A 24,251-nucleotide genomic window follows, 5' to 3' on the forward strand; every position below is an offset into this window, starting at 1 on the left:
ATCACCATGAATGACACCACATACATCATCACTCAGGAGATGATGGTCTAAATGGGACTGCTATGTCAAAATCTAAGCTGTCTCTTGTCTTTGCGCCCAGGGTGATCTAAGCTTTTAAACTGTTCACTAGCTTAATTCAGTATATGAACAAAAGCAAAGGAATTCTCCCTCTGCAGTGGTCTAAAATTTATTCGTTCAGTTTAACACACTGAAGGCTTAGACCATTTTGTCATATCTCATAAAATGTCCCCAGACAGTCTGGATATGGCCTTCCAAACCTACATTTGTGGGAAGTTTACTGACCTCAATAATAACATTTATCTTTGATACTATTAACAATAACCAAATGCTTATACAAGCCTCTCACTGATATTCGACAGATTTTGAGTCGATTAAATGAAAAATTCATTTACTTCAGAAAGTGCATGCAGCAATCTTGAAACATGAAACTTCATAACTTAGCCCCCATGTTCTGTGCTGAGTTATTAACCATCCAAACTCCAGCAAAGTGCAATTCTGCATAATGTAAACACCATGTACTACAAATAGAGCATTTCTCAAACTTCTGCTTAAAATTAAGATAACACTTCCTTCTGCAATCAACCAATTTTGACACACTTGTCAATGCAAGGGTACTATTTGCTCTCATGTTTATATGGAAAGAAGTACTGAATGGCAAGACCAATCCCTCCAACATTACCATGACTTATTTATATTTGTGCTGCTTACTGGTTTTTTAGATTCAAATAATCCTTTTTTCATCTTCGATATTTCATATCATCCCAAGTACTGCAGTATCACTACATTTCACAGCCTTTAATGTATGCACCGTTGTATCACCACACTGAGACAAAGAAATGCTTCCACTTTTTCAAGAGGGAGACTTTGGTATAGACAAATAGTTTATTTGTACAAAAGCTGTCACTGAAATTATGCAACACAACTTATTCCTCCCAAATCCCATGGTAGCACTTTTAAGACTAAAGACTCCTTTTCTCTGGCCTTGATCCACAGCACCCTCCATTCACCACAATGGCTTTATAAGAAGCTCTCCACAACTCTGTTCTCTCAAAACCAGAGGCTGGATCTTACTGTATCTTCAGTTTTGTCCTTAAACAGGTTTGAAGTTTTGTTCAGACCAAAAATATGTTAAGGATCTAAGCCCTAGTGGCTAAATACTGAAAGGGAACTTCAGACACTGTAGCAGAATTAAATCCACAGATCACAGACCCAAAGCTGGTCAGTGACTCACAGTGCCAACTGCATGAGACACAAGGGGAAAAGGAAAACACAGAAAATTTGGGGGGGAAAAAAACCCCTCATGTTCTTAAATTCCTTAATTGTTGTCACAAACAGGAAAAAAAGAAGTTATGTACATGCCCAAACATTTCTAAAAAAAATGGAGGAGAAATTCCTTTTTCCTGACACAGTCATTATATAGGGAACCCAGTCCCACTGCAAAACAGGAATGGAGAAAACAGGTTTTTTTCCTCTGTGTGGGGAATGGAGAAGTCTTGAGTCCTCACAAGAACAAGCTTGCCTTTCTTTTGCTAAATGCAGAAAAAACCTAAGGTAGAAATTACTTATTTAAAGTGTTAAGATTTTGTGACCTGTTTGACTCCCATAGGTGGATTTCTTGTTAGAGAAAACATATAGATTTAAAATAAAAACTTATGACCTGCTAGCACATGGATCACTTAGTACTTTTAGAAGATTTAAGTTCTATACATTTTAGGGAAAACTTCTTCTGTAATAACATTTCTGTATTTTGCAAAGTATAATACAACATCTTTCCTTCCATCTCTATATGGGTACAATAGGCAGAGCACTCTGAAAAACAGTTCTGCCTGGAAACACTAACCTAAGTTAACTTCAGAGGAAAGTAGAGTAGTAACTCACTATATATAGGCCTCCATTAGCCTGCTAGACGTAACAATGTTGGCTGTCTTCCAGATAAGCACTTTCACTCTCTTAGACCCATAGGGAGCACTGCAATTGCATGCAAGCAGGGAGTAAAGGGAGGAGCAGAAAATGGGAATAATACAGGGGAAAAAAAAACCACAAGGACTTTAGGCATTATAGCACTACTTCATTTTTAATGGAAACAAAGTTGCTTACTTTCATTTGAGCATTTTTTCCTCTCTTTTATTCTTTTTTAAACTCAGCTAGCTGAAAAGTCCAGCTGCTGTGTGAACAGATTAAACCTCGATGGTGTCTCATTAAAATGTATGCCACCGATCACATTTGACTTACATATATGAAAAGTAAAATTTACCCTCAGCTGAGCTGAAGCATTGTATGCAGAGCAGTGTTCCTTCAGGGCACGCAGCTGACTAAAGTTATTGGGGCCTCAGGCACCATAAAGACTTAAAGGAGAAAACTCTAGTAAGCAAACTGTGATACTTCATTTCTACCTCCTTGTTCCTTCCCCTTTGGTAGTTTCATTGGGAGGGCTGGCACTTCAAAGGAGTCATCTTCTCTTGCACTTACTTGTCTTTCTGCGGTTGACAGAACTGGACTGGAGGCTATAGCAGAAATCAGACAAAAGAGATCTGCTGCTGCTCAGAAGTAGAAACCTGGGGGAGGTTTCTTCAGAGAAACCCAGATTCTGCAGAACAGCAAATAATCTTGTTCTATAAAGGTATCTAGGGCTCAGAAACTGAAACAACTACAGAAGTGACCAGAGGGAAGAACCTGCTAGAGATCTGGGTGACAGGTCATGAAAGATCAGGGAACTAACTCTTGCCTATAAGCCATAGGGAAAACATTTCTAAGATTTACCTGCATGAACAGCAAAACTTTTCAAAAGAAAGCAAAAGCCTATGGCAAGCACAATGGACAACTGAACCTAAAGGAGGAGACTGACAATTTCAAGTCTGGAGTCAATACTGTCCTAGAAACCAGTCTATCAAAGAGAGCAGAAACAGACTGTGTGTTACAACAGCTTTGTGTGTCCACAGTAGAAGGGAACTGAGGCAGAGACAAGCACCAAACAAAGCAAGCACTGCTCAGAGGCAGTGTCCTTACTGTAGCTCTTTCAGTGCTGCATCTCAACTCTCTGCCCTCTCTCTCCCCCTTTGTAACCTCCTAGCATTAACTTAAGCACTATTTTACCCACTTGGATATAAATATATTTAAACATCACTGCTTCTCTGTGCAAGTCAAAACACTACAAATTCCCATCCAGTTTATATACTCATTTCCTCTCTGTCCACTCTGATGTGTTCTGTCCCATTCCTGAAGCCTTTTGGCAGTATCTGAATTAGATATAGCAAAAGCTGAATAACTTCTGAGCTGGGAAGTCAACCCAGTAGAAATGTCTTGCCTGTCCAGCTTGCTCCTAGCCAGGAAGTTTGCCAAGACCAGAAAGCTGTAACACTGCAGCATACTGAGCCAAAACTGTAGTGTTCAGTAAATGTCATTCTCTTTCAATCGTTTCCAGACAGCATTGAGGGATTTGACCATTTCCACAGCATGTTGAATAACACCACCTTAACTATTCAACAAAGGATAGCAACACTTAATATATATTTCTGGCATTTTCCCAGCTGGATTCAGGGCGCAAAAAAAGGCCCATCCTTCTAGATTCTAGCTCATTTACTGCAACCTATAAGTTCAGTAGTGAATAACCTTCTAATATTAGCACTAGTCAACAAGTTATACAGGTTGTTAGAATTACCCAGTATTCAGAGAATAAAATTATGGCAGCTTTTAGAAATAAACTACACTCTTAAAAATAAAAATTTGTTGTATGTATAATAATGAGCTAAAGTTTTAAAAATTAACACAAATATAATTACAGTTGAGCTTACCCTTTTCTCCCAACCTGGGGCTCTTTCTAACACTCTATTCTAGTTCATTCTCCATATACAGCTTCTGACCTTGTATTGCTCTTTTTACCTATTGAAAGCTCCACTGTTTTAATAGTGCTCTGGATAACTAAACTGAAATATAGCTGCATTTAAATTCAACTTGGTGCTAAAACAGTTTTTGTGTTCTATAAAGAGAAATGAATGGTTGTCAAGAGATCCTACCTTCCTTTTATCTTCTGTATGAAGTCGTATTTTCATCCCCTTTCAACTTAATAAAGTACTAATTACAGCTAAGAAATATAAACATTTTCTTAAGAGCTTAGGTTCTTTCCTAAGTAGTCTGAAAAAAACCCAAAACCTAATTAAACCAAAAAACTCACAAGAGAGTGCAATCTTAGTTCTTTAATACAGAATACAAATTCAGTATGGAAGTATTTCCCCTAACTCCTCCCTGATTAACACCATCAAGCAGTGTCCGAGCTATGATGAAGTTTTGTGTGCCATCATGAGTTGGGAGGCATGGTCTGCAGATGCGCATGCACAGTAGATCGGCTACTGCACTGATTTGAAGAAGTGAACAAATCAGTAATTTGGGACTGTTCATCTATAAAAGAACTTACTAGAGATGTGTGAACAGCTCCTCCTCCTAACCTTCATGACCAATTTTTCATTTACAAAAGATCAGATGCTTCATGCAAGCTGGCATTTGCACACATAAACTAAGTTCTCCCAGACAGCACATTATAATTTTTATTTCTCTTACACACAAGCTCTCCCCAAATACCCATTCAGTTCTGTTTTCTACTTACAATGATATGAGAGATTTCAAGCCTTTGAACGCATCAGACGCAATGTCAGTTATTTGATTCTTGCTGATGTCTCTGCAAAGAGAAGGGAGGATTAAGAAAATGTTTGTAAACAGGAATGTGATGAAAATATTTTAGCTGCAGTTTATTGGAAGAACACACTTGATAAAAAAACAGAACTAAAAGTTCATATTACCTCAGAGAAATTATGAAATATGTTAAGGACACAGATAGGCAAATTCCAGGAATGATCAGAAAACTGCCAGTCAGTAAAACAAACCATAGCCTCAATAAATCAGCAGCCCCCCTGTTAATAAGATCTTTAATTTTATGGACATTGAAACATATGAAGAGCTTTGAAGAACAACTGTGAGGTAGCCCATTGAATAAAAACAGTTATAAAACCATCTTAAGAACTATTAACAACGGAGATTGCATTGTGACTCTGTGGGGTGGCCCTCAAGCATGAGGAGCAGCCTGTGACAAAGCATAAAGGTTGTCTGAATGTTTAAATGCAGGCATGGAAGGCTAACTTCGTAAGAGTCCAGAAAATCATATTTTGATTATAAGTAAAATGATACAGAAGGTGAAGAGATGTTCGAAGGTAGCTGGAAAGTGCTGGCAGGACACGCATTAAGGACGACTGTGGGATTAATGACATCAGCATGGTGTGGGCACCAGGCGAATGGCTTCTGAGGCAGCAAGGCTGTGTTTGCCTAAGACAATAAACCTTGTGGTAAATGAGATGTAAAGAAGAACATACTCATAAATAACAGAAACATGTAGTATAGTCAATTAAAATTCCCATCAAAACCCTAGGAAATTCCACTAAGGATTAGTCACAATTTATATGAAACGGTATCAATAATTCTTACGATGATAACATTCTCTGGACGTAAGACTCTTCCAACACCATCTCTATTTAACACCAATGGGAAAGGAGATGGGAAATGGACTACCCAGCCGTCGATGCCAAAGCAGGCCCCAGTGTCACTGAGGAGTTTGGCCCTGTACCAGTGGCGCTTGGTTTATAATGGCCTAGAGAAAATGAGCAATGCAAAATTCTGCCATGACCTTGGTCGGGTGGAGAGGGTTGACACAGCACTGGCAGGTCGGCCTGGTTTTCAGACACTAGGGAAAGCCTTTGAGCATCTGAATGGAAATCATGGACATTTGAAGCCAGCAGCACTGCAGGGAACACCCAGCGTGTTGCAGACTCTGTCAGGGAGCCCCAGCTCTAGCCTGCTGACATTTTCAAGGGAAAGTGTGTTCTTGGTTTGGAAACTACCCTTCAATTTCAATCATAACCAACCAAGTACACAAAGATAAATATAGACTATGCCACAATTTCTTTACACATGGAGCCAAATTTCCCACATTTAGGATGCAGATGCTCAGAACTGGGTGCCTTATCATGACTGTCACTGCAATCCAATCTTTCTGTCAATCAGTTCAACCAGGTGCTTAGCTACAGGCATAACTTTCAGCCACCTTGTTGCATTCAATGACAGTTGGTATCAGCTTGTACCAGTAGTATCAAATCTTTTCACTGATAGCTGAAGCAATACAGCATTGCATGTACATCTTCACTGTTATTTCCACTGGGACACATGCTAAGGATCCCAGTCAGAGTCTAAATAAACACCACTTGAACAAGAACTTAGGAATCAGAAAGTAAAAAGGCTTTCTAATCTTTATATGTTTCAAGCTACAAATTGTTGATTAAAAGTTTAATGAAGTCCTCTAACTGTTTTCAAATCTAGCCACATAAAGTGGGGTTTTCTTTGGTTCTTTTATAAGGTTTGGTTCTTTTATAAGGCTCATGAAACAACTGCTAGGCAATCTACCGATGTTTTCTATTACTACATCCTGCCTACAAGGACAGCATTTAGTGAAGGTTTCCAGTTCCTCAGCTCATCTCAGAGCAGCCAAATTTGTGACAGCAAAAGTAGGAAAATTTATTTTTATACAGGTTTTTGTGAAACTTGTTTAGACTGCCTGGTAGCATTTGCTGCTTTTTATCTAGTAACTCTTATGTAAGCAGAAGTCTGACGTGAATCTGTGCTATCTATTTATTGAGGAACATATTAAAACCTATTACAATTACATGAAATCAGGAGTTTGCTGAACAATGACAAGCATCTGAAAAGGGACATCTAGTTTTTGAAACATTTCAGCACTTTTTTATCGATTTTCTATATTTCAACATTTCCATCCTTTCTCTCTCCCCATGTCTGGATGCTAATGAGTGTATAACTAATGGTGCCTGAACGTGCATAAATGCCATGCTGGGTGATAACACTCACTCACTTCATGCAGATGCACTACAATCAGCATTAGAAGATAATTAGACACATTATTTCCTTTCCATTAGAGCCCAAGCTCCACTGCTGTTGGATAAGGAGGTTCCATCTCCTTCTGACTTGACTGAGGCAAACTAGATCCGATTATGTCCTTGTACTTTTGTTCCCTTCCTTTGGCCTGCTTTGGTAAGATTATCCTATTCTGTGCTTCTGTTTTTCTAACCTGCAAAACTAAGTCAATTCAGATCACAGAAGGCTCATTATCATAGTTTAGGGCATCTCTGAGTCACTCAGTGGAAATGTGGCTCTTTAGTTGGAAATGTAATAAACTTATCAGGATTCCACCCAGGCAGGGAATACATTAGTCACCTCAGACTAGTCTCCCTGCACTCTGACAGCACAGTAGAGATCTTCTTTCAAAAGGTTGCTGAACACACCTGGGAGGATGGCTGTGCTCCATTACCAGTTAGGGACATAAATTGTTTGTGACTTTGCACCAGGGAAGCAAGGATACCCTGTGAATAATTGTGTAACTGTATGGCTTAAATGTCTTTACTGTAAAAGGTTTTGAAACAAAACAGATTTATTTTTAGATGCAGCCAAATGCTATTAATAATGTTGGATGAATATTCTCTTTGTCAACTAACATTATTAGAAACAGATTACTTGATTATCTGTAACATGTAAAATGGACTGTTCTCATTTGACAAGAGTACTCAGCAAAAATCCATGTCATATATGGTTTAGTTTTTAGAAGCTGCTTAACAAAATTAGCAATGCCACAGAGCTACTGGGAAGACTGTGAAATCTCATTGTGTTTTCTGCTAATATATGATAAAATTAATTTGACAACATGAAATGCCACTACAAGCATCAGAGCTAGAGAGGTACAACCACATCTTTCAAAGCAGCTCTGTGTGCTCGGCTCTTAGTCTTGTGCTACAAATTTGTTATTTAAAAGCCTCAGAAAAGCAAAGACAAAATGGGAAGTAATGCCATAAACTCTGAAACTCGTAGGCTAGAAGTTAAAGAACTGTCGTACAAGCACAACTGCTACGTAATTAATTCAAAATGGCATGCCTGGGCTTGGATACTTCATGCAATAATGCCAACTTCTACCTCCGGAGATGGGATGTATCTCCTTTGAGCCCCTCAAACCTCTTCTAAGGCCCTTGAATAATCAAGCACAGAGCTAGGACCTGTTATATTCACCCTAAAATCAGGGGAACCATCATCCCAGATTATATGATTCAACTGCATATCTGAATCCTACAGGTGCCAAATCTTCCTTTTGAGACAGATACATTTAGCTTAATGTAATTAATTGTGTGAGAAGATGTAGGCAATTATGATGAAGTCCAAGGCACAAAATATTTTAATTCCTTTCTAAAACCCAATCACCAAAATAATTCTCCCATCCTGGAAGCTATTGAAGGGACATTCTAAACAACAAACTTCAGCTAGATGCAAACACTTGAATTAATATACATATATCTTCTGCTATCAACTTGACCTTCTAATATCAAGTCATACAAAGATTATCTTGGACAACTGGCTCTTACATAAAAATTAATCTCAGTTATCCAATTATTTAAGAAAAGGAAAACACATAATCTTGCAGGAAATACTCAATAAACAATCAAAATACTGGGAGTGCTGCAAGTGAGAAGTCTATTATCCCTAACATTCTTGTATATTTATTCAACAAAAGGAGAAAAATACAATTTCCAGTGTTATGTTAATACTATCCTCTGAATTATATAAAAATGTTAACAACAGCAGCAATAATCATCATCATAATAATCTTTATTTGTACCCTGGGTAGGGTATCAACTAAGTAAATCAATGATCTTCATCTACTGCACTGCTCACTGAAATCTGAGGGACAGGAATTAAGAAAGGCCGATGACTTCAGTGATATCGAACATGTACTTCCCCTATAAGGGAATGGATGAATAGTTCTTTTGTTTTAAGAGTTAAAATTTTTTGACCAAAGTATATATTTGTGTTAACAATACTGGGAATCTTGCACACTGAAAAGATTATGTCAATAATCTCTTCAAATGGTGGAATAAGTATTCTCAATTAAACTTTACATAACAGTAGTGATGCCCAATTCCACTATCCCGCAGGAATAAAAGTTTAACAAGGAGACAGGTCAATAACCAAATGGCAGAACATCATACTAGTTATGGGACACTCTGCAGTCTAACTATCAGTACCAAGTTCTTCCACAAAATGCTGTCATGATAATTAAGCTTTGATACAGATTATCTGCTCCAATAACTTACTATTTAACTATGTTTGGATCTCAATGAGTATGCCAATTATACTCTAGAAAGCTGTTAACACAACTTGCTAATGGAATTCTGCTGTGAAATTCTAACATTAATCATTTCACATAATAAGTGCCACATTGGTTTGAGCAGCTAGTCAAGTTAAAGAATGTTTTTTGGTCAACTCCCATAAAACCAGAGTCCACCAATCATGAAAAATGAAAGGGCAGTAAAACATTGCCAAAATCTAAAATTAGTCATACCTCAGAAAGAATTAAGTAGTGACTTTAATAATGAAAAAGTTACAAGTTAGGTCACTGAAAAGTGATCCATCATTTTTCACTGAAATTACTGTCTTGCTATCTAATACAGTACTTCTTTAAAAATACATACAGCTATATTGAAAGTGAGACAGAAGAATAGAGACTCTGTAAGATTGATGATTTGACCTGCTAAATATTAAGATCCATATTTACAGTTCTTCAGCTTTAGGAACTTGATAAGTTTGGACTGGCAAACACAGTAATTTTACCCTTAAATCCAAAGGTACAGTGCAAGCTCATTTCAGTTTCCAAAAGCATTAGCTATCTGATAATCCAGTGCCTTCTGTGAAATGAGCTGACAGTTTCTTAATTCCAGTAAGTACTGTTCATGGCAGAAAACAAGAACTGTAAAGGCACCTTTTCAACAGTTTTAGCACTGAGCTACAAAGCCTGAATGAATTCTGCAAGTTACTGGTCCAGTGGTACCCATCAACACCTTGATACTATGGTGAAGCAGGAGTAACTTGTTTTACAACTGTCTGTACCATTGTACTACTGTCACAACTTCTCTCATATATCACTTAAAAATGAAAAGACAGACAGATCAGGAGGGATGCCCAGGTTATCTGCATGAGAGCCTTGCTACAAATCAAGATTATTTTTTTTTAAATCAAAGAAAAAACACAAGAGCTAATAAAGAATTGTCTGTCCACTGGTGATTAGGAAACAGAGAAAACAAGCTCCAGCAGGTTTCTGTTTTCTTGTCAACAGTCAAACCATTTCAATGTCAGGACACTGAAGGAACTACAAAAAAAAATCCTAACTACTCTGCGAGAACATGCACTCGTGCTATAACTGGGGTCAGCTAAACTGAAGTGGTGCAAACAGATATCAGAACGAATGAGGAAAAAAAATAGAAAAAATCTTTTCTGAGGAAGCAGATTTGAAGTTTGAACAGACTAACAACTAATTAGCTCACATCGTTTATAATAGGAAGTGAAATTAAGCATTATTAAGGATTTCATGCACTGTTAGGCATCCTGAACCAAATTCCATTGTTGCTTACACTTTGAAGAGGTTATTTGTGCAGTCCCCAGTGATTTCAACATAGAAATTGCCAATATGTTTCTAAAATAAAGATGCTGAACTTGAAGCAAGAAGATTCGTGGTTGCTCTTGCATGTTGGTCTTATTAAAACTTACATTCTCTTAAGCTTCTTGTACTGGGTAAAAGCTCCAGGGGGAATGATTTTGATGAGGTTTTGTTCCAAACGTCTGAAAACCAACAAAGTAATAAACATGTTAACTACACAGTTATAGGACAGGAATAACATTAAACATGATAGCAAATTTTTACATAAATACAAAGTAATTTTATAGAGTTTTTATGTGAAACAGATTTTTCTTTTGAAAGCCACTAAATGGATAAAATATCGAGAAAATAACTTAGAAAATAAAAGAATCTCATTGATTAGACAATCTGTATAGAAAAAAAGTCACATGCTATAGGAATTGCACCTTTAAAGCTGATAGAATTAATAATAAATAGTTGGTATATTTTATTACTACTTAATCAAAGTTAAGGGAATACAAATGCTTTCCTTGACTACCCGTTGTAAATAGAACACAGCTATCCAAACTGGAAGCCATGCTATGTTGTGACAGCTTAATAAGCAGATTAATAATACTATCAGAGCAACTCAGGAGCAACAACCTGTGGGAACATGCTGAAAAACAAAGTGGAACTCACTGCTATATGAATCCAGATTTTTAACCAGGGAGGTGAGGAGTCCATGTTAAAGCAGGAGGTGGGAGGTGAGGAGTCTATGTTAAAGCACAGCAAAGGACTGTATCTTCTTATTTTAACTACTAAATACTCAAGGTGTTAAAAAATATGGTCCAGACTACATGAAAATGCTGCTGCTTTCATTTCTGAGATTTGGTTTGAAAGAAGTATTTTTTATGACGTATCATAAATGCATGTATCACTAACATAAAATGCAAGCAGCTTTAAGATACCACATACAGTAACCACTAAGATTATTTTTTGTTACTTCCCAGAAGTATTTTCAAGTCTTTGTCAGCAAGTTCTCCAAATTCCTGCTAACTGGACTCTCTTCCCCTCAGATGAACTCTAAATATTCATGTCAATTAGAAATGTTAAGGGGATCCCCATACAACAAATTCAAATGACCATGGCAGCTAAAATTCTACAGAATTGGAACTGAAAGCAAGATTTGATTTTACCTGGCTCTTCCTTATTACTCAAACATTGTGTATTTTTTTTCCAAAATGTCATTTCAATAACAAAAATCTGTGGCTGGAAATGGTTTAGAATTGAAATACAAAACCATACTGGAATGATGGAATGAATCACCAGTCATTTAGAGCTGCTGCAGCAATGCAGAGTGGAGAAAAAAATTTTAAACCAGGAATGGATATAAAATGAGATGCAGGAAGAACTAAATCATGTTTTTTAAAGGACTTGGGAATAACATAGAGAAAATGCATAAGGCTCATCAGCTCAGCATATCCTTCTGTCGATCTGTGCTTTCAATAGACAAAAGAGAAACCCCCTTGAAAAGAAGGTATTTTGCCAGCTCGGTTATACTCTAAAAAGCTATTTAAGTCATGAACACTTTGATACTTGCACAGTCAACTTGTACAGTCAGTGTGCATGCCCTCTTTTATTTCTGGAGCAGTCTATTTTAAAGGTTGTGATCAGAGTTAATTCTACTCTTTGTTTTGTGATTTGAATTGGTGTCTGAGATTTCCCTTCCCAGTTGGTCTAAATATAACCTGCTTCATTTCTGGCAAGCCCACAGTGAAATGCAAATTGTTGTAAGCTTCAGCACGCTACTATTGTTGGATGTTTGTCGCCAGAATTAGCAGTACACATACTCTTTGCATAAAGGCTTTTTGTCAGCTAGCTTGCTTGGTGTTTAACTCCTCCCAAGCATTTCTATGCAGACACTTCTAGGAACAAAAGAGGGCCATGCCTGTCCAACTCCCTGGCCTTGTGGATGGAAATTGGGGGTTCACACATGCTGCACATAGGTGCAGCATAGCAGTACAGGGAAAATCAAATATAGTGATAGGGGGAAACATGGCTGGCTCCTTATAATCACTGAAAATCCCAAGGAAATTTTATTGACTTAAGGGTGGAAATATATACAGAAATTTTGCCCCCAAAGGGAAAAAAAAGCCAAAATTGCAATAGCCACAGATCCCAAATATTAAGAAAAAATGAAAATTCTAGAAAAGGTGGAGAGGAATACAGAAAAAGAGTTGTTTCAGAAAGCTACCTTCTGAAGCAATACTGAATTCTTCACCCTTTCCTACAAAATTTGCAGCAGATGGTCTGTACAGAAATAGATGGACAAGGTTGTTGTCATCTGCTGCTATATTTTCACCTTGGCACCTTACATTTTTTTTATTGTACCAAGCTCTTCGTAAATGAATGACTAAAGTCTACATATAACACATGCTTAGCGCACTATGTTTTGCAGATGCCACCAGAGAAGCAACAAGGAGTAGTAAGTACCCTGTGCTCTCATCAGGGTGTGTTTGCAGGTGGATTCCAACTTGGGCACAAAATAAAGCCGATCTTGGAGCATTAAAGTGCAGCATCAAATAAGCACGTATTTTAAAACTACGAAGTACTAATCTGACTTCCATTTATTTTTTTCATAAATTCATGTCACAGGTTGGCAGGCATAGACTGAAAACCACAATGCATTCACACAACTAAGATAGTAAAAACCATATTATTTGTATTAATACTTTATGCTTTCACCTCATCTGAGGTCATAAATGACATGTGAAGGACAGTATAGGATTAAAAATCTCTAGGAAACACTAGGTTTTGCCAGAAGGGGTATTGGCAATTTCAAGGTGATGAAGGCTTAATTATAAACCAGTGTTATTCATGACATAATGGGAGACTGCTGCTAGAGGTGCCATCTTTCAAATAAAGTGAAAAACAGAGCTCTTACCTAGTATTGTCATTTTTGTCTCCAAACAGTGAAAAGCTAATCTGAATTTTACAGCCACATTTTATTTTAGAGAAAATTACCTAGTTTACCTAGAACATGACCTCTGGAAAACTGGTCTATCCCTGCATACTATGAAGTGCTGTCATACACTATAAAACCACTTGTGCTAGTGCAGCAATCTCAGTGAGTTCTCTTTTTTTGTGTGTGTGTGTGTATCACCAGAATATACTATAAGAGAATTTTACAACACATTTGAGAACTCTGTATAAGAGACACAGTCCTAAAAGGCTAATTTTTGATAATCTGAACTACTAACCCCCATATTTAAGTTTTCTTACCACTCAACAAAATTTTCCTTGATTTTTCTCTGGTATTTCATAATAAGATATGTTTAAAAGACTCCATAAGTAGAATTCACAAAATTGATAGAATAAGTTGGCCATGTTCAAACCTCTCAGGGGCTTTTGTTCCTCCTTTCAGTTACCCATTTCACTGTGCATGTCGCCTGCTGCCAGCTGTATCATTTAGACAAACTGAAGCATATCTCCCCCCTTTTGACATGCAGCAATGCTCTGTCTGCTTCTTGAAGCTTTATTTTAGTCTTTGACAACAACATCAAAGGACAAGAACAATTTCCTTTCTCTTCCCTAATATATTATCAGAGATTGGAAAGTATGAGGGCCCAATGGATTCAGATGCATTTTTCTTGTAATAACATGATGTTAGACAGGATAAAGTCCTTCTTTGCACTCTCTTTAAATGGCTTTCCAGCGATGAGAGCAAAAAGTAAACACACAGGAGGGAAAAAAATCAGGAGGCAACTATGCAGTAAAATAGGAAAAACTATCGCTTAGAGAATAAGAATAACGCTCAAAGAATAAGCACTGCAATTCCCATGCTAATCCATCTCAAAAGTTCACTGAGGTGCGAATCTTTTCATCACCTCCTCATCTGGTGCCTGAACTGCTCACAACCAGGATGGCAAAACACAAAGGATGAAAAACTCTGCCTAATGCAGCCTTCCTCAAGCCAGCTCACACTCTCAGGAGTGACGAAGCCATTTGTCTTTAAGAGTGATTCCCCCTGCAGAGTGGGGGATACAGATGTATTAATTTGGGCCTTAACTATCCCTCTTTCATTGAGAGAAAGAATGAATTTGTTATTTGGGTCTCTAATGGAGCAGTTTGCTAGCAATTTTCTCATTTCAAACACCGTCTCAGCTGCTAATGTGGAATGTTTTGTCAAGCTCACCTACCCATAACATAGACAAATCACTAGCTTGGAGAAAAAGAGAGAGGGAGTGAAGCATCAGTACTGATAATTCTTAGCTGTCAGATGAATAGAGCCTACAAATGAGACAGCCATGCTCTATTAACAGTGCCACAGAGCTCTTGTCTGAGACATGTCAGAAATGTCCCTCTGCACTGGGCAGTCATGAACTTCCCTGCTGAGAGAAAGCGAGTGAATAAGCCAGACTGCTCCCTGGATTGCATTGCTCTGCTCCCAGTGCCAGGGCTCTTTTGGGCCTGAATCACTCAAGCAGCCACTAACCAAAAGCAATCTCCAAGAGAGAGAAAGCCTAAAACAGATTACTGTGCAGCAGTAACCTGGAGCACACTTGCGCCTGGCAGGATTCACACAATCTGAGTGAAGGTTGTTGGGAGGGGCAAATCCCTTGATTTTCTCCTGCCCTACAAGAAGGAATTTGCAGGGAGCTGGGTAAGGACTGTTTGGGGAAAATAAGCGGCATATGCATCCCTCCCAGTGACCAAGTCCAGGGCTGGGGAGAACTGCTTATATTAGGAAGGAGGAAACTTCTAGAGCACATAACAATCAAGAGAGAGACTGCTCCTTCTTGCCAAGGAGTGAGAACAACCAGATTATAAAAGCTACTTGGATCATTATCTTACATTTATCTCATATTTTGGACTTATGTATCTTATCATACATTTTGTACTCTAATGAAGAAAATTCCACAAATACATTTTCAGTATTTAAGCATTAAGCATTAAGTAAATCATACTTAAAATGTGGTTGTCTTACTACAAACATGGGTTAGATCTGATCCCTGCCCTGACTCCTCTTCTTGCCCCTTCATTTGAAATATGAGCTTTATTCCTACCATCCACAACAGGCTTGGGTGGCTGCACCGACATATTTGCCCAAAGCCTGCCCTGGATAGCAGGCACCCGTTTTGGGAAGGAAGGAGTCTTGCCCTGCAGTTATGCAGTCAGAACCTGTGGCTTATTCTGCAGTGAAAAACACAGGAGCTGCAGACATTGCCCTTTACACCACAACACTGCAGCACTGCACAGGGCACTTCTCTGCAAAGTGCAAAGCAAAAAACCTGCAGTCTTGTTGGTTCAGAAAGTGTTTATGGACCTGCGTTACCAAGGAACAGCCTTTTTGTGGCTCAGTCTCTCCTGCCTCTGTTCTCTGACAGGTAGAAAACAAAGTGCTTTAGGATGGCAGGACATTGAGCATTTTAAATATCCGTGCTTACTGCTTGTTTTAACACACAGTTAAAGCCTTCAATCTCTACCTCAGCCAAAAACTACCACCACTATAAAAGCCCTAAACATATACAGTTCTCCAAGACTTTTATACCACTGCCTTTCATCACAGTAGCTGAATGACTTCCAAATAAAATTAATAATCCATATTATAAATCCCACTCATTGGGTCTGCCTTAGGAACTGGAGAGCTGAGAGCCAGTAAACTGTCCACCTATATTAATACAAGGTGACAACTAGTGTTTTCCCCTCATATTCCAATGTTAGGTGGTTGATTTTCAGGGCATAGCTGTTGAGCTCCTGTTACAGTTTTTAAAAGGACTGCCTCTTAACTATTCACCTAAGGGCAGATCTTCAACAGACAAAATCCTATCAAGAATGAAGTGACTTTTCAACATAAGTTTACCTAGGAAGCTACATAGATAATTCTGCTCACCAAAAGACATTTTTCAGAATCAAACCACATGTTTTGATATGTCCCCTGGTATCACGGTGTTCATCTAAAAGTAGTGCTAGTGACAATGGATCTTCTCATACACCACAGCAAATTTAGTTTAAGCTGACACAATTCTGTAGTTGAGTAGTTGGTCACGTATCTGCTGGCAAATGCTGAATTTGTAATGGCAGACACATTATGAATCCGCCAGCTCTGCTGCAGTATGTTAATTTTGCATCAAATGAAGTACAGACAAACAGGAAGACCCCAGAGAAATCTGCAGACTGGTATTTTGCAAAACAGATTATGACATAACACCAATGTCTCTGTCAACATAAACAGCCAGAATGCAGTAATATACTGCCAAACCTCAAGGTTTCTCCATCTCCCACTCCACATTGCTGGGTGGAATTTTTGCCTTTCTCAACTTTCTCTGTTATTTCTCTTGCCAGTCTCCTTCATTTATTTTCATTGCACCATCTCTGGAGTGAGGGTGCAGGCATCCAGTGAGCATGCTGTTGGAGCCTGAGGCTCCCTCTCACTGCCATGCCCCAATTGCATGGACTGTTTGTGGGCTGTGCCCAGACCTAAAAGTGGGGACTTCAGGTGAGCTCCCATGAGCCACCATCAGTGTTACAATCAGTGGGGATGTTAAAGGTTAAGCAGAAGCTGTTTTGGGTTAGAACACAAAATAATGTCTCCCTGCTTTTACTGTCGACTACAGAGGGATCATTTCTCATCTCAGCAGACTTCATTGAATCACATGGACTTGGGATTAGAGTCTGCAGGAGGAATTTTGCCTGCATACAGGCATGTGGCTGTGAACCCAAATGCAGGAAAGAGAGAGCTGACAAAGTGCTTAGGGATGTGGTGTAGTTGAGAATGGTCAGTGTTAGGTTAATGGTTGGCTTAGATGATCTTCAAGGTCTTTTCCAACCTAGATGATTCTGTGATTCTGCGAGTCATTAGGTTGGAGAGACTGAGCAATTTCCAACTCCCTACTGCTGAAATGCAGCCTAACTGCCCAGTTCATTCAACCAGGACGTATGAGTTCATGTGTGTTCCTGTTTCTGAGATGTGGTGTAGTGAACACAGCAGAAACATGGAACCCGCTCCTAGATATTTGTGACACCCAGTGATTCCAGTTCAGACCCAGTGATACCAGTTAAGAAGGCTCCAAGGAGAGCAGCCTGCAGGGTGCTACACAGAGGATGAGGTTCTTGCATTCAATTCAACAACACAGCATCAGCTCTGAGGCTGACTCAACCTTAGACGTCTGCTGACTTCTGTTGTTGTATTTTGGATTGGGGCTTTTGGGAGTTGTTTTCTTTTTGGGTTATTTTGGGTTTTATTTTTTAATCTGAAGCTTGAAGTCTATACTTGGGAGACACACAGTTTCCCCAGTGACAACTGGAAAGCGATAGTTGGCCTATGGTTTCATGTCATAAATATAAATAGTTTTTAACAAACCAGACTTGGAATGTCCTGACAGTAAGTTTTTGTTCTGTCAGGTCCCAGAAAGACTAACCCCTTAACAAATCACATTGCTATTTCATTATTACTTTAGTAGGTCAGACCTGCCCAACATCTATTGACTTCCTATTACTTCAAGAAACTTCTAGCCCAATTCACTTTCCAGATTTTCTACCAATGCAGTAACTAGCTCAAGGATCTGAGGATTTCAATTGATTTGCCTTATATTCATCAAGTTGTAACACAAAAATATATTTCTAGACTTAGTGGAAATGGAAGCAGTAAACTGAGAGAAAGGAAAAAAAGTGATTGTTTAATCTACAATCTATCATTGTGAAGACCTCCGTACATTCTGTAACATCTATTTTTAGTACACATTTACAAATACTGAAAAGGAAAAGATAAAACACAAGAAATAAGTAGGAAAATTAAATAGCTTTCTGGTAGTTGACGTTCTGACACCTGTAATATTTTGTCAACAGAACAGATTCTGTCATTTGAATATAAACATTCCTCAAATTCTTTGTTCTTTACCTTTTTTTTTTTTCTTTTTCCCCAAAAATAGAACACATGTAAGCCAAAAGACTATTAGGGTTTTATGTAGTAAAAAATCTGATTAGTGTATTTTATTTCAGTTATGGTTTTATGCTCCCTATTTTATTTTCTGTGATACCTTCTACATTATCACAATCAGCTTTCAGGATGTATATACTCACTATAAATCACAATCTCCTCATTTTGCTTGGAAAAACAGGAGCTTTTCAGTGACATTTGTATTAGATAAAACAGATATATGCCTTTTTCTCCATACCATTAATTTTTATTAATAAGGCTAAATTTATGGTCCTGCTGGACTGAAGTGATGTCCCTGGAGAAAAAAGAACACAAAAACCCCCCACCCAACCAAAAAAATCAACAACCCCAAACGTACAAACCTTGAAAGGTTACTACCTCCTACACAGCCTGTCTGAGTAAAATTCACCTGCACACTTTAAAGAAATCTCAGAATTATACAGAGAAGGCAAAAAATGATACAGCCAAAATGAAAATTATGTGTATGAAATCTAGATTTATCAAAACGAAACCATCTTCTTATGCCTACATATGACATTAGTTACACTTAATATTACAACTAAAAGTAAAGATGTAAGAAATAAATCCTGCCTTCATCTTACAGCAGAAACTCCATGCCATTACTGTTTATTTGTAAAATCGTGAAACATAGCTTCCTGTTTTCCTTAATCTCTCACCACAGAAAACACCTTTAGTCTTAACATTTCCCATTTATTTATATTTTCTCCACTGACTCTCAATCTAAAATATTTTCTTTAGTATTTTTGTGTCTTGCCCTCCTAGAAGATTTTCTACATATTTTTGGCCTGACAATAGAAACCTCTTTTTTTTATACTGAATGCACAGAGTGAATGACACAGTTTGCCTAGTGAGATCCAGAAAACAGTAGTCAAATTTGACATGTGAAGCTGTCCAGAGCCAATTTACAGCAGTGAATGAAAATCATATTATATGATTCAACTACAGGAGCCAACCTGATTCCCTAGCCAGAGAACTTGCCACCAGAGGCAATTATGGAACATTTATTACAGTATTCAAAAATACTGTGCTGGCTTCAGCTGCAGTATTTACTGGAAGCCTGGGAAAATTATTATAATTTTCTTTGAGGAGGAATAACAATGTTAAATGCAGAACTGTCATTCCTCTATCCCCAAGGTTTACAGTTTCTACACACTTATATTCTTGAGAAAAGAACTCTTGCCTTTAAGAAGCTGAGAACTTCAAATCCAATTGTTAATATACATGAAATTGTTATGGTACAGTTAATTTATAATTTATATAAGAAAGAATTATTTTTTTACATTAAATAGAGCTACCACTGCTCAATCTTTTATAATATCTTTTCTGACTTAATTTTAATTGGTGGAAAATGGATTTTGAATATACCAGTAATTTAAATGCCCAGAATTTTTGCTCACCTTCCTCAAATCACAAAAGCTTCATAACTGAAGCCCCAGCTTTCCTATAATACACACTCCTACAGGTACTGAAGAACAGAGAAGGTTAATTTCTTCTCCAAAAGAATAACTGAAGCAACAAAAGCAACAAACTTGTCTGTCTATAGGTCTGTCTGCAACACTGCCCAACACAGTGGTACCCTCAAACAGCAATACTTTAAATATTAGATTTGTTAGAAAAGCATTAATTAAAGGTGGAACAAGGAGGACATTACATTTCAAAGTGATTCTCTTGCAGAAAATTAGGTTCATTTTCATTTTGTCAGAACCATGAGAAAACTAACAGTTAAGTGCATTAGATTTCCTCCTAGTGCTCAAACTCTAGCATTTTTCTAAGAGTAGAAATTATGCCCCAAACCCAAGCAGTACTCCCACCTACAAAATATCAGTCACCAATTCAGCTATACATAGTGAGAATGACATACTAAGCCAATGTAGGACAAGTGACTCAAAACTGACCTTAAGCCAAACCTAGATGCTGGTGAAGGGCTGCCATCCCATTTTACTCTGCTCAGAAGCCAGACAGGAAGCTGTGGTTATTATCTCACCCGATATGGGTGCCTAAGCAGCACTTTTCCTTGAGGGGCTGTCAGCCTCTTTACTCTGTCTGGAGCAATTACATCAGCATTTAAACAAAAGGTCTTCCTTTCTGATTTAGATACATCCTATGCAGCACTACTCTTGGTTTATATGATTATACTTCTCTTAATCTCACCAGACAGAGTATTGTAAAGGTTAAGTAACAGTGATAAAGCAAGCTTGATATGAAAAAGCACAGGTCTGAAATCTAAAACCAGTTTATACTGGTATACTTAGTATAAAGGATATACTTTAGATCTGGGAGTTTGATTTGTAAGTCTGCAGATGATTGAGACTTGGCTTTTCAAAGTAATTAGCGTTGCACAGTACAACGTGTTCAAAGCATAGCTCCTATTGACTTTTGCTGCAGCTGTGAGTCCTCAGCACTTCTGAATATCTCAGCTGAGTCAGCCAGAAACCAAGGATTACATCACTAGTGACCACCCATGAAAAGTTTGTGCAAGTCACTTGCCCAGAATCAGTTAATAAAACCACTGGCAAGAAGAGATACAACCCAATTCTCCGAAGAGCATTCATGAGATTATCTTCCCCACAGTCCTCGTTTCAGAACTTTCCTCTTTCTGCAACAAATAAACAGATCCTATATACACAGGCTCCCTCACTACACAACCATTACACACCTCTAGATAAGAACTAATCCAGCCTTTTAACAGCAACATGACTATGCTGTAATTAAAGTGCACACCACAAGAAATAGATGAGAAAGCACTGAATGAAGACTGCAGCCACAAACATTAGCTTTGGCATTTTCTAATTTTCTTTTACCTTTGTTTTAATAATATAAGTGGATTCAAAAACAAAAGCTGAAATAACTAATTCCATCACAAGGAAACTCGTGTAACGAAAGTATGCGAGCCAGACCTCTGCACTGGTGTCTAACTGGAATAGCAGCAGTTCAAACAGCAAATCCTTGGGTAGTCCAATAGTTAATCTTTGTGTAGATGGTCAGTAGTGCTCATGAACAAAGATAGGCAAATTGTTGTTGGGTTTCTCAAGTACACAGTGAGAAGGCAGGGAAGGTCTGGAAGATATGTGTGTTTCCTGGTGGGAAGAGACTCCTTGACTTCACCTTCACCTGCGCCACTCGGTGCTGTGCCCGCAGCCTGCCCAGCACCCAGTGTCCCAGCTCTCCTGCCACATCCACAAAGCCCACCCTGCAGAGCTTGTGTCCCAGGCTCACCACCAGCAGTCTCAGGCCTTATCACCAAGGGGTCCTCACTTTCTCAGACTCACAGCACTTTTATTAACCTAGGTTGACTTCCTTTGTTCTCAGTTTTTCTCATCATATGTTTTGTTGTTTCCTCATTTCCTCATCCTTCTTTTCCCAACAGTTTCCATATTGGGCCCAGCTAGTTTTTATTCACTCAAGTCTCTGTCCCAACCCGCAATCCAGCCCTTAGCACTAGCAGTTAATCAAATCCTCCTTTCACACAATCTGCAGATCCTTCAGAGAAGCAGTGCCCGGTGCCAGTGCTGGTGCCAGTGGCTGCTGGTCTGGCAGCCCTGGAGCCTGCCTGCCTCTGGGCACACAGCGCCAGCACCCCGCACCCCGCACCCGACCAGAGAGCAGCAGGAGGGCCAGCCTGTGCGGGGCTGCTCCCTGCTTTCACTCAGGAGGGTCTTACACAAACTTTTACAAAACACAAAGGCAGAAGTAGTAGTCCCTGCGGTATTGCTTTGAGGTGTACAAAATTACCAGATAAAAGCTGTCCAGAATTAATATCCTAAAATACAGCCTTATTCACATCAATAAATTAAAAAAATTAAGTAGATCAGTCTGAGATAGACAAACAGGATGAAAACTTCATTCTAAATAAGGGACAGAAGTAAAGGGTAGTGAGGCAGGAAAAAGATTAATAGGGAGTTACTGATCATTCACCAGTACTGGGAGGCATCAAAAGAACCTGGCAGGCAGCATGCTGACACAAATACTGTCTGAAACACTACAGCCAGGGCTAGCAATGCCATTACTCCCAGTGCCCCACATCTGCAAGTGCAGGAAAGCTGTCCTCTCCCTGGCATAAAACCAGCCAAACATTAATGAATGAGAAAAGGCAAACAGCTCCAGAGCTCAGATCCATCCAGCCCAATGTCCCGAGCCAACAACCGCCCAAAGCACATGCTGAGTGAAATTCACTGTTGTGGCAAGCATGTTTCTCACAGCACCCTTCCAAGCTCCCACAAGCTGCCGGGTAGTGACTCTCACAGGCACAGCTGGTAGCTTTGGATTTAACAGGTCTCTACTATATCCTGGCTTTGCTGTCTTCACGGGCTGAGCTGTTATCCAGTTTGACAGGCACCAGTTGCAAAGTTGCCATCAAGTCTGATCAGAAAAACAGATTCTTTGGAGACTTCGTCTCTTACTAGTTTGTAGGTCATCCCTCCCCCCCTATATCTCTCCAAGGCCAAGTCCATTTCTGCATTCACACCATGTTCCCTAGTTATCTTGCATGCATTTTCTCGCACCCTTTCTAAATAAATGCAAACTTGTCTTTTTATTGTAGATGCTGTTCCAAGGTAGTGAAACAACTATATTGTACATTTACCAGCAAACCATCAAGCCATATTTGTTTCAGAATTTCTTTCTCAGTAAATGCCTCCAGGTGCTTAATGACTTTTGTTTTGATCCAAGTATTCATGCAAAACTTTTCTGTGCTTATTCTCCTGTGTTTCTCTATAACATACACTGTGTATTTCTCCTCTGAAAAATTCAAGAGAACCACTTTGTAAGCAGAGAATCTTTTACAACATTCAACACACAGTCTGTATTTCTCAGCTTCAATTTCTTGTAACTCATTTTTCCTCAGTCAATTTGGCTGCTGCTGTCAGCTCCCCACTGAACAAGAAATTTTATAAAAAAAAATGAATTGCATTTTGTACATTCTAGCTACCTATTTTATGAAATTATGAAAAAGAAAGGCTGGGATACAGATTTCTAGCTTTCCTAAATTCCTTTTATTTAATAATAAACATTCTTGCAATGAAGGCCTTCAGGATAATGCACCTCAGGGAGAAGTGTAATAGAGCAACACAACAGACTTCTAAGTCACATGTGGCAGAGTTCAGCAGCAAGGGAAAATTAGTGTCATATGATGCTTGTTTTATGTTCTGTGACAAGCGCATTGCCTAGTTTTATGATAGGTTTTTATCAACAAAAACAAATTTAGGACTTGGCAGCTTTGTCAGAGAAGGTTCTGCCTACTCATGTTAATGAATAAAGGCAGGAAGGCTGAGTAAAAGATCTTTAATTAATACAGAAACACAGAATGAAATGTAGGTCACCTTTAATAACCACGTTAGTGTAACAGCTGTGTGTTTCATTTTTGTAGAACAGTTTGTCAGTCAAGGGTTCTTATCCGATATAATTGGGCCTACAAAGAAATACCAAGTTAAGGGGAAATACGAGAACTAGAAAGCTGTAACTGAATGCAACTAATAAGGAACCTTGGAAGTGCCCCAAGTGGAACTGAGGAAGGCACAGTGTTTTAACACTATCATATAAATATTATGAATGGACTACAGTCTACAAGGAAAAATGTATTTTAGTGGAATGAGTATTTACAATGCCAGTTAGAAATGGCTGAGTGAAAAATACACCATCTCAAGTAAAATCCCTTAGGATTCTATGTAATAGAAACCCAGCCATGTAGTTTTTCAGCACCTCGTATTCCATAGGAGGAATCTCATTTCTAGTAAACCATCTCTCAGAGATGATGAGGATCAGATCACAGGATTACAGAGTCCA

At 38.6% G+C, this 24,251-nt stretch overlaps 1 protein-coding gene across 3 annotated transcripts in view; it reads right to left on the bottom strand.

Annotated features, from left to right (window-relative positions):
* Positions 1–24,251, bottom strand: part of SLIT3 (slit guidance ligand 3) — a 525,769-nt gene that overhangs the window by 157,946 nt on the left and 343,572 nt on the right. For all 3 annotated transcript variants that reach the window (XM_026858170.1, XM_026858169.1, XM_026858168.1), the window contains 2 exons: positions 10,663–10,734; positions 4,622–4,693 (listed from right to left, as the gene is read on the bottom strand). In XM_026858170.1, coding sequence (XP_026713971.1) covers positions 4,622–4,693; positions 10,663–10,734 — 144 coding nt within the window. The remainder of the gene's footprint in view (positions 1–4,621; positions 4,694–10,662; positions 10,735–24,251) is intronic.

Source organism: Athene cunicularia (assembly GCF_003259725.1).
Source record: "Athene cunicularia isolate RWA chromosome 13 unlocalized genomic scaffold, athCun1 chr13_part1, whole genome shotgun sequence".
Taxonomy (NCBI): Eukaryota; Metazoa; Chordata; class Aves; order Strigiformes; family Strigidae; genus Athene; species Athene cunicularia.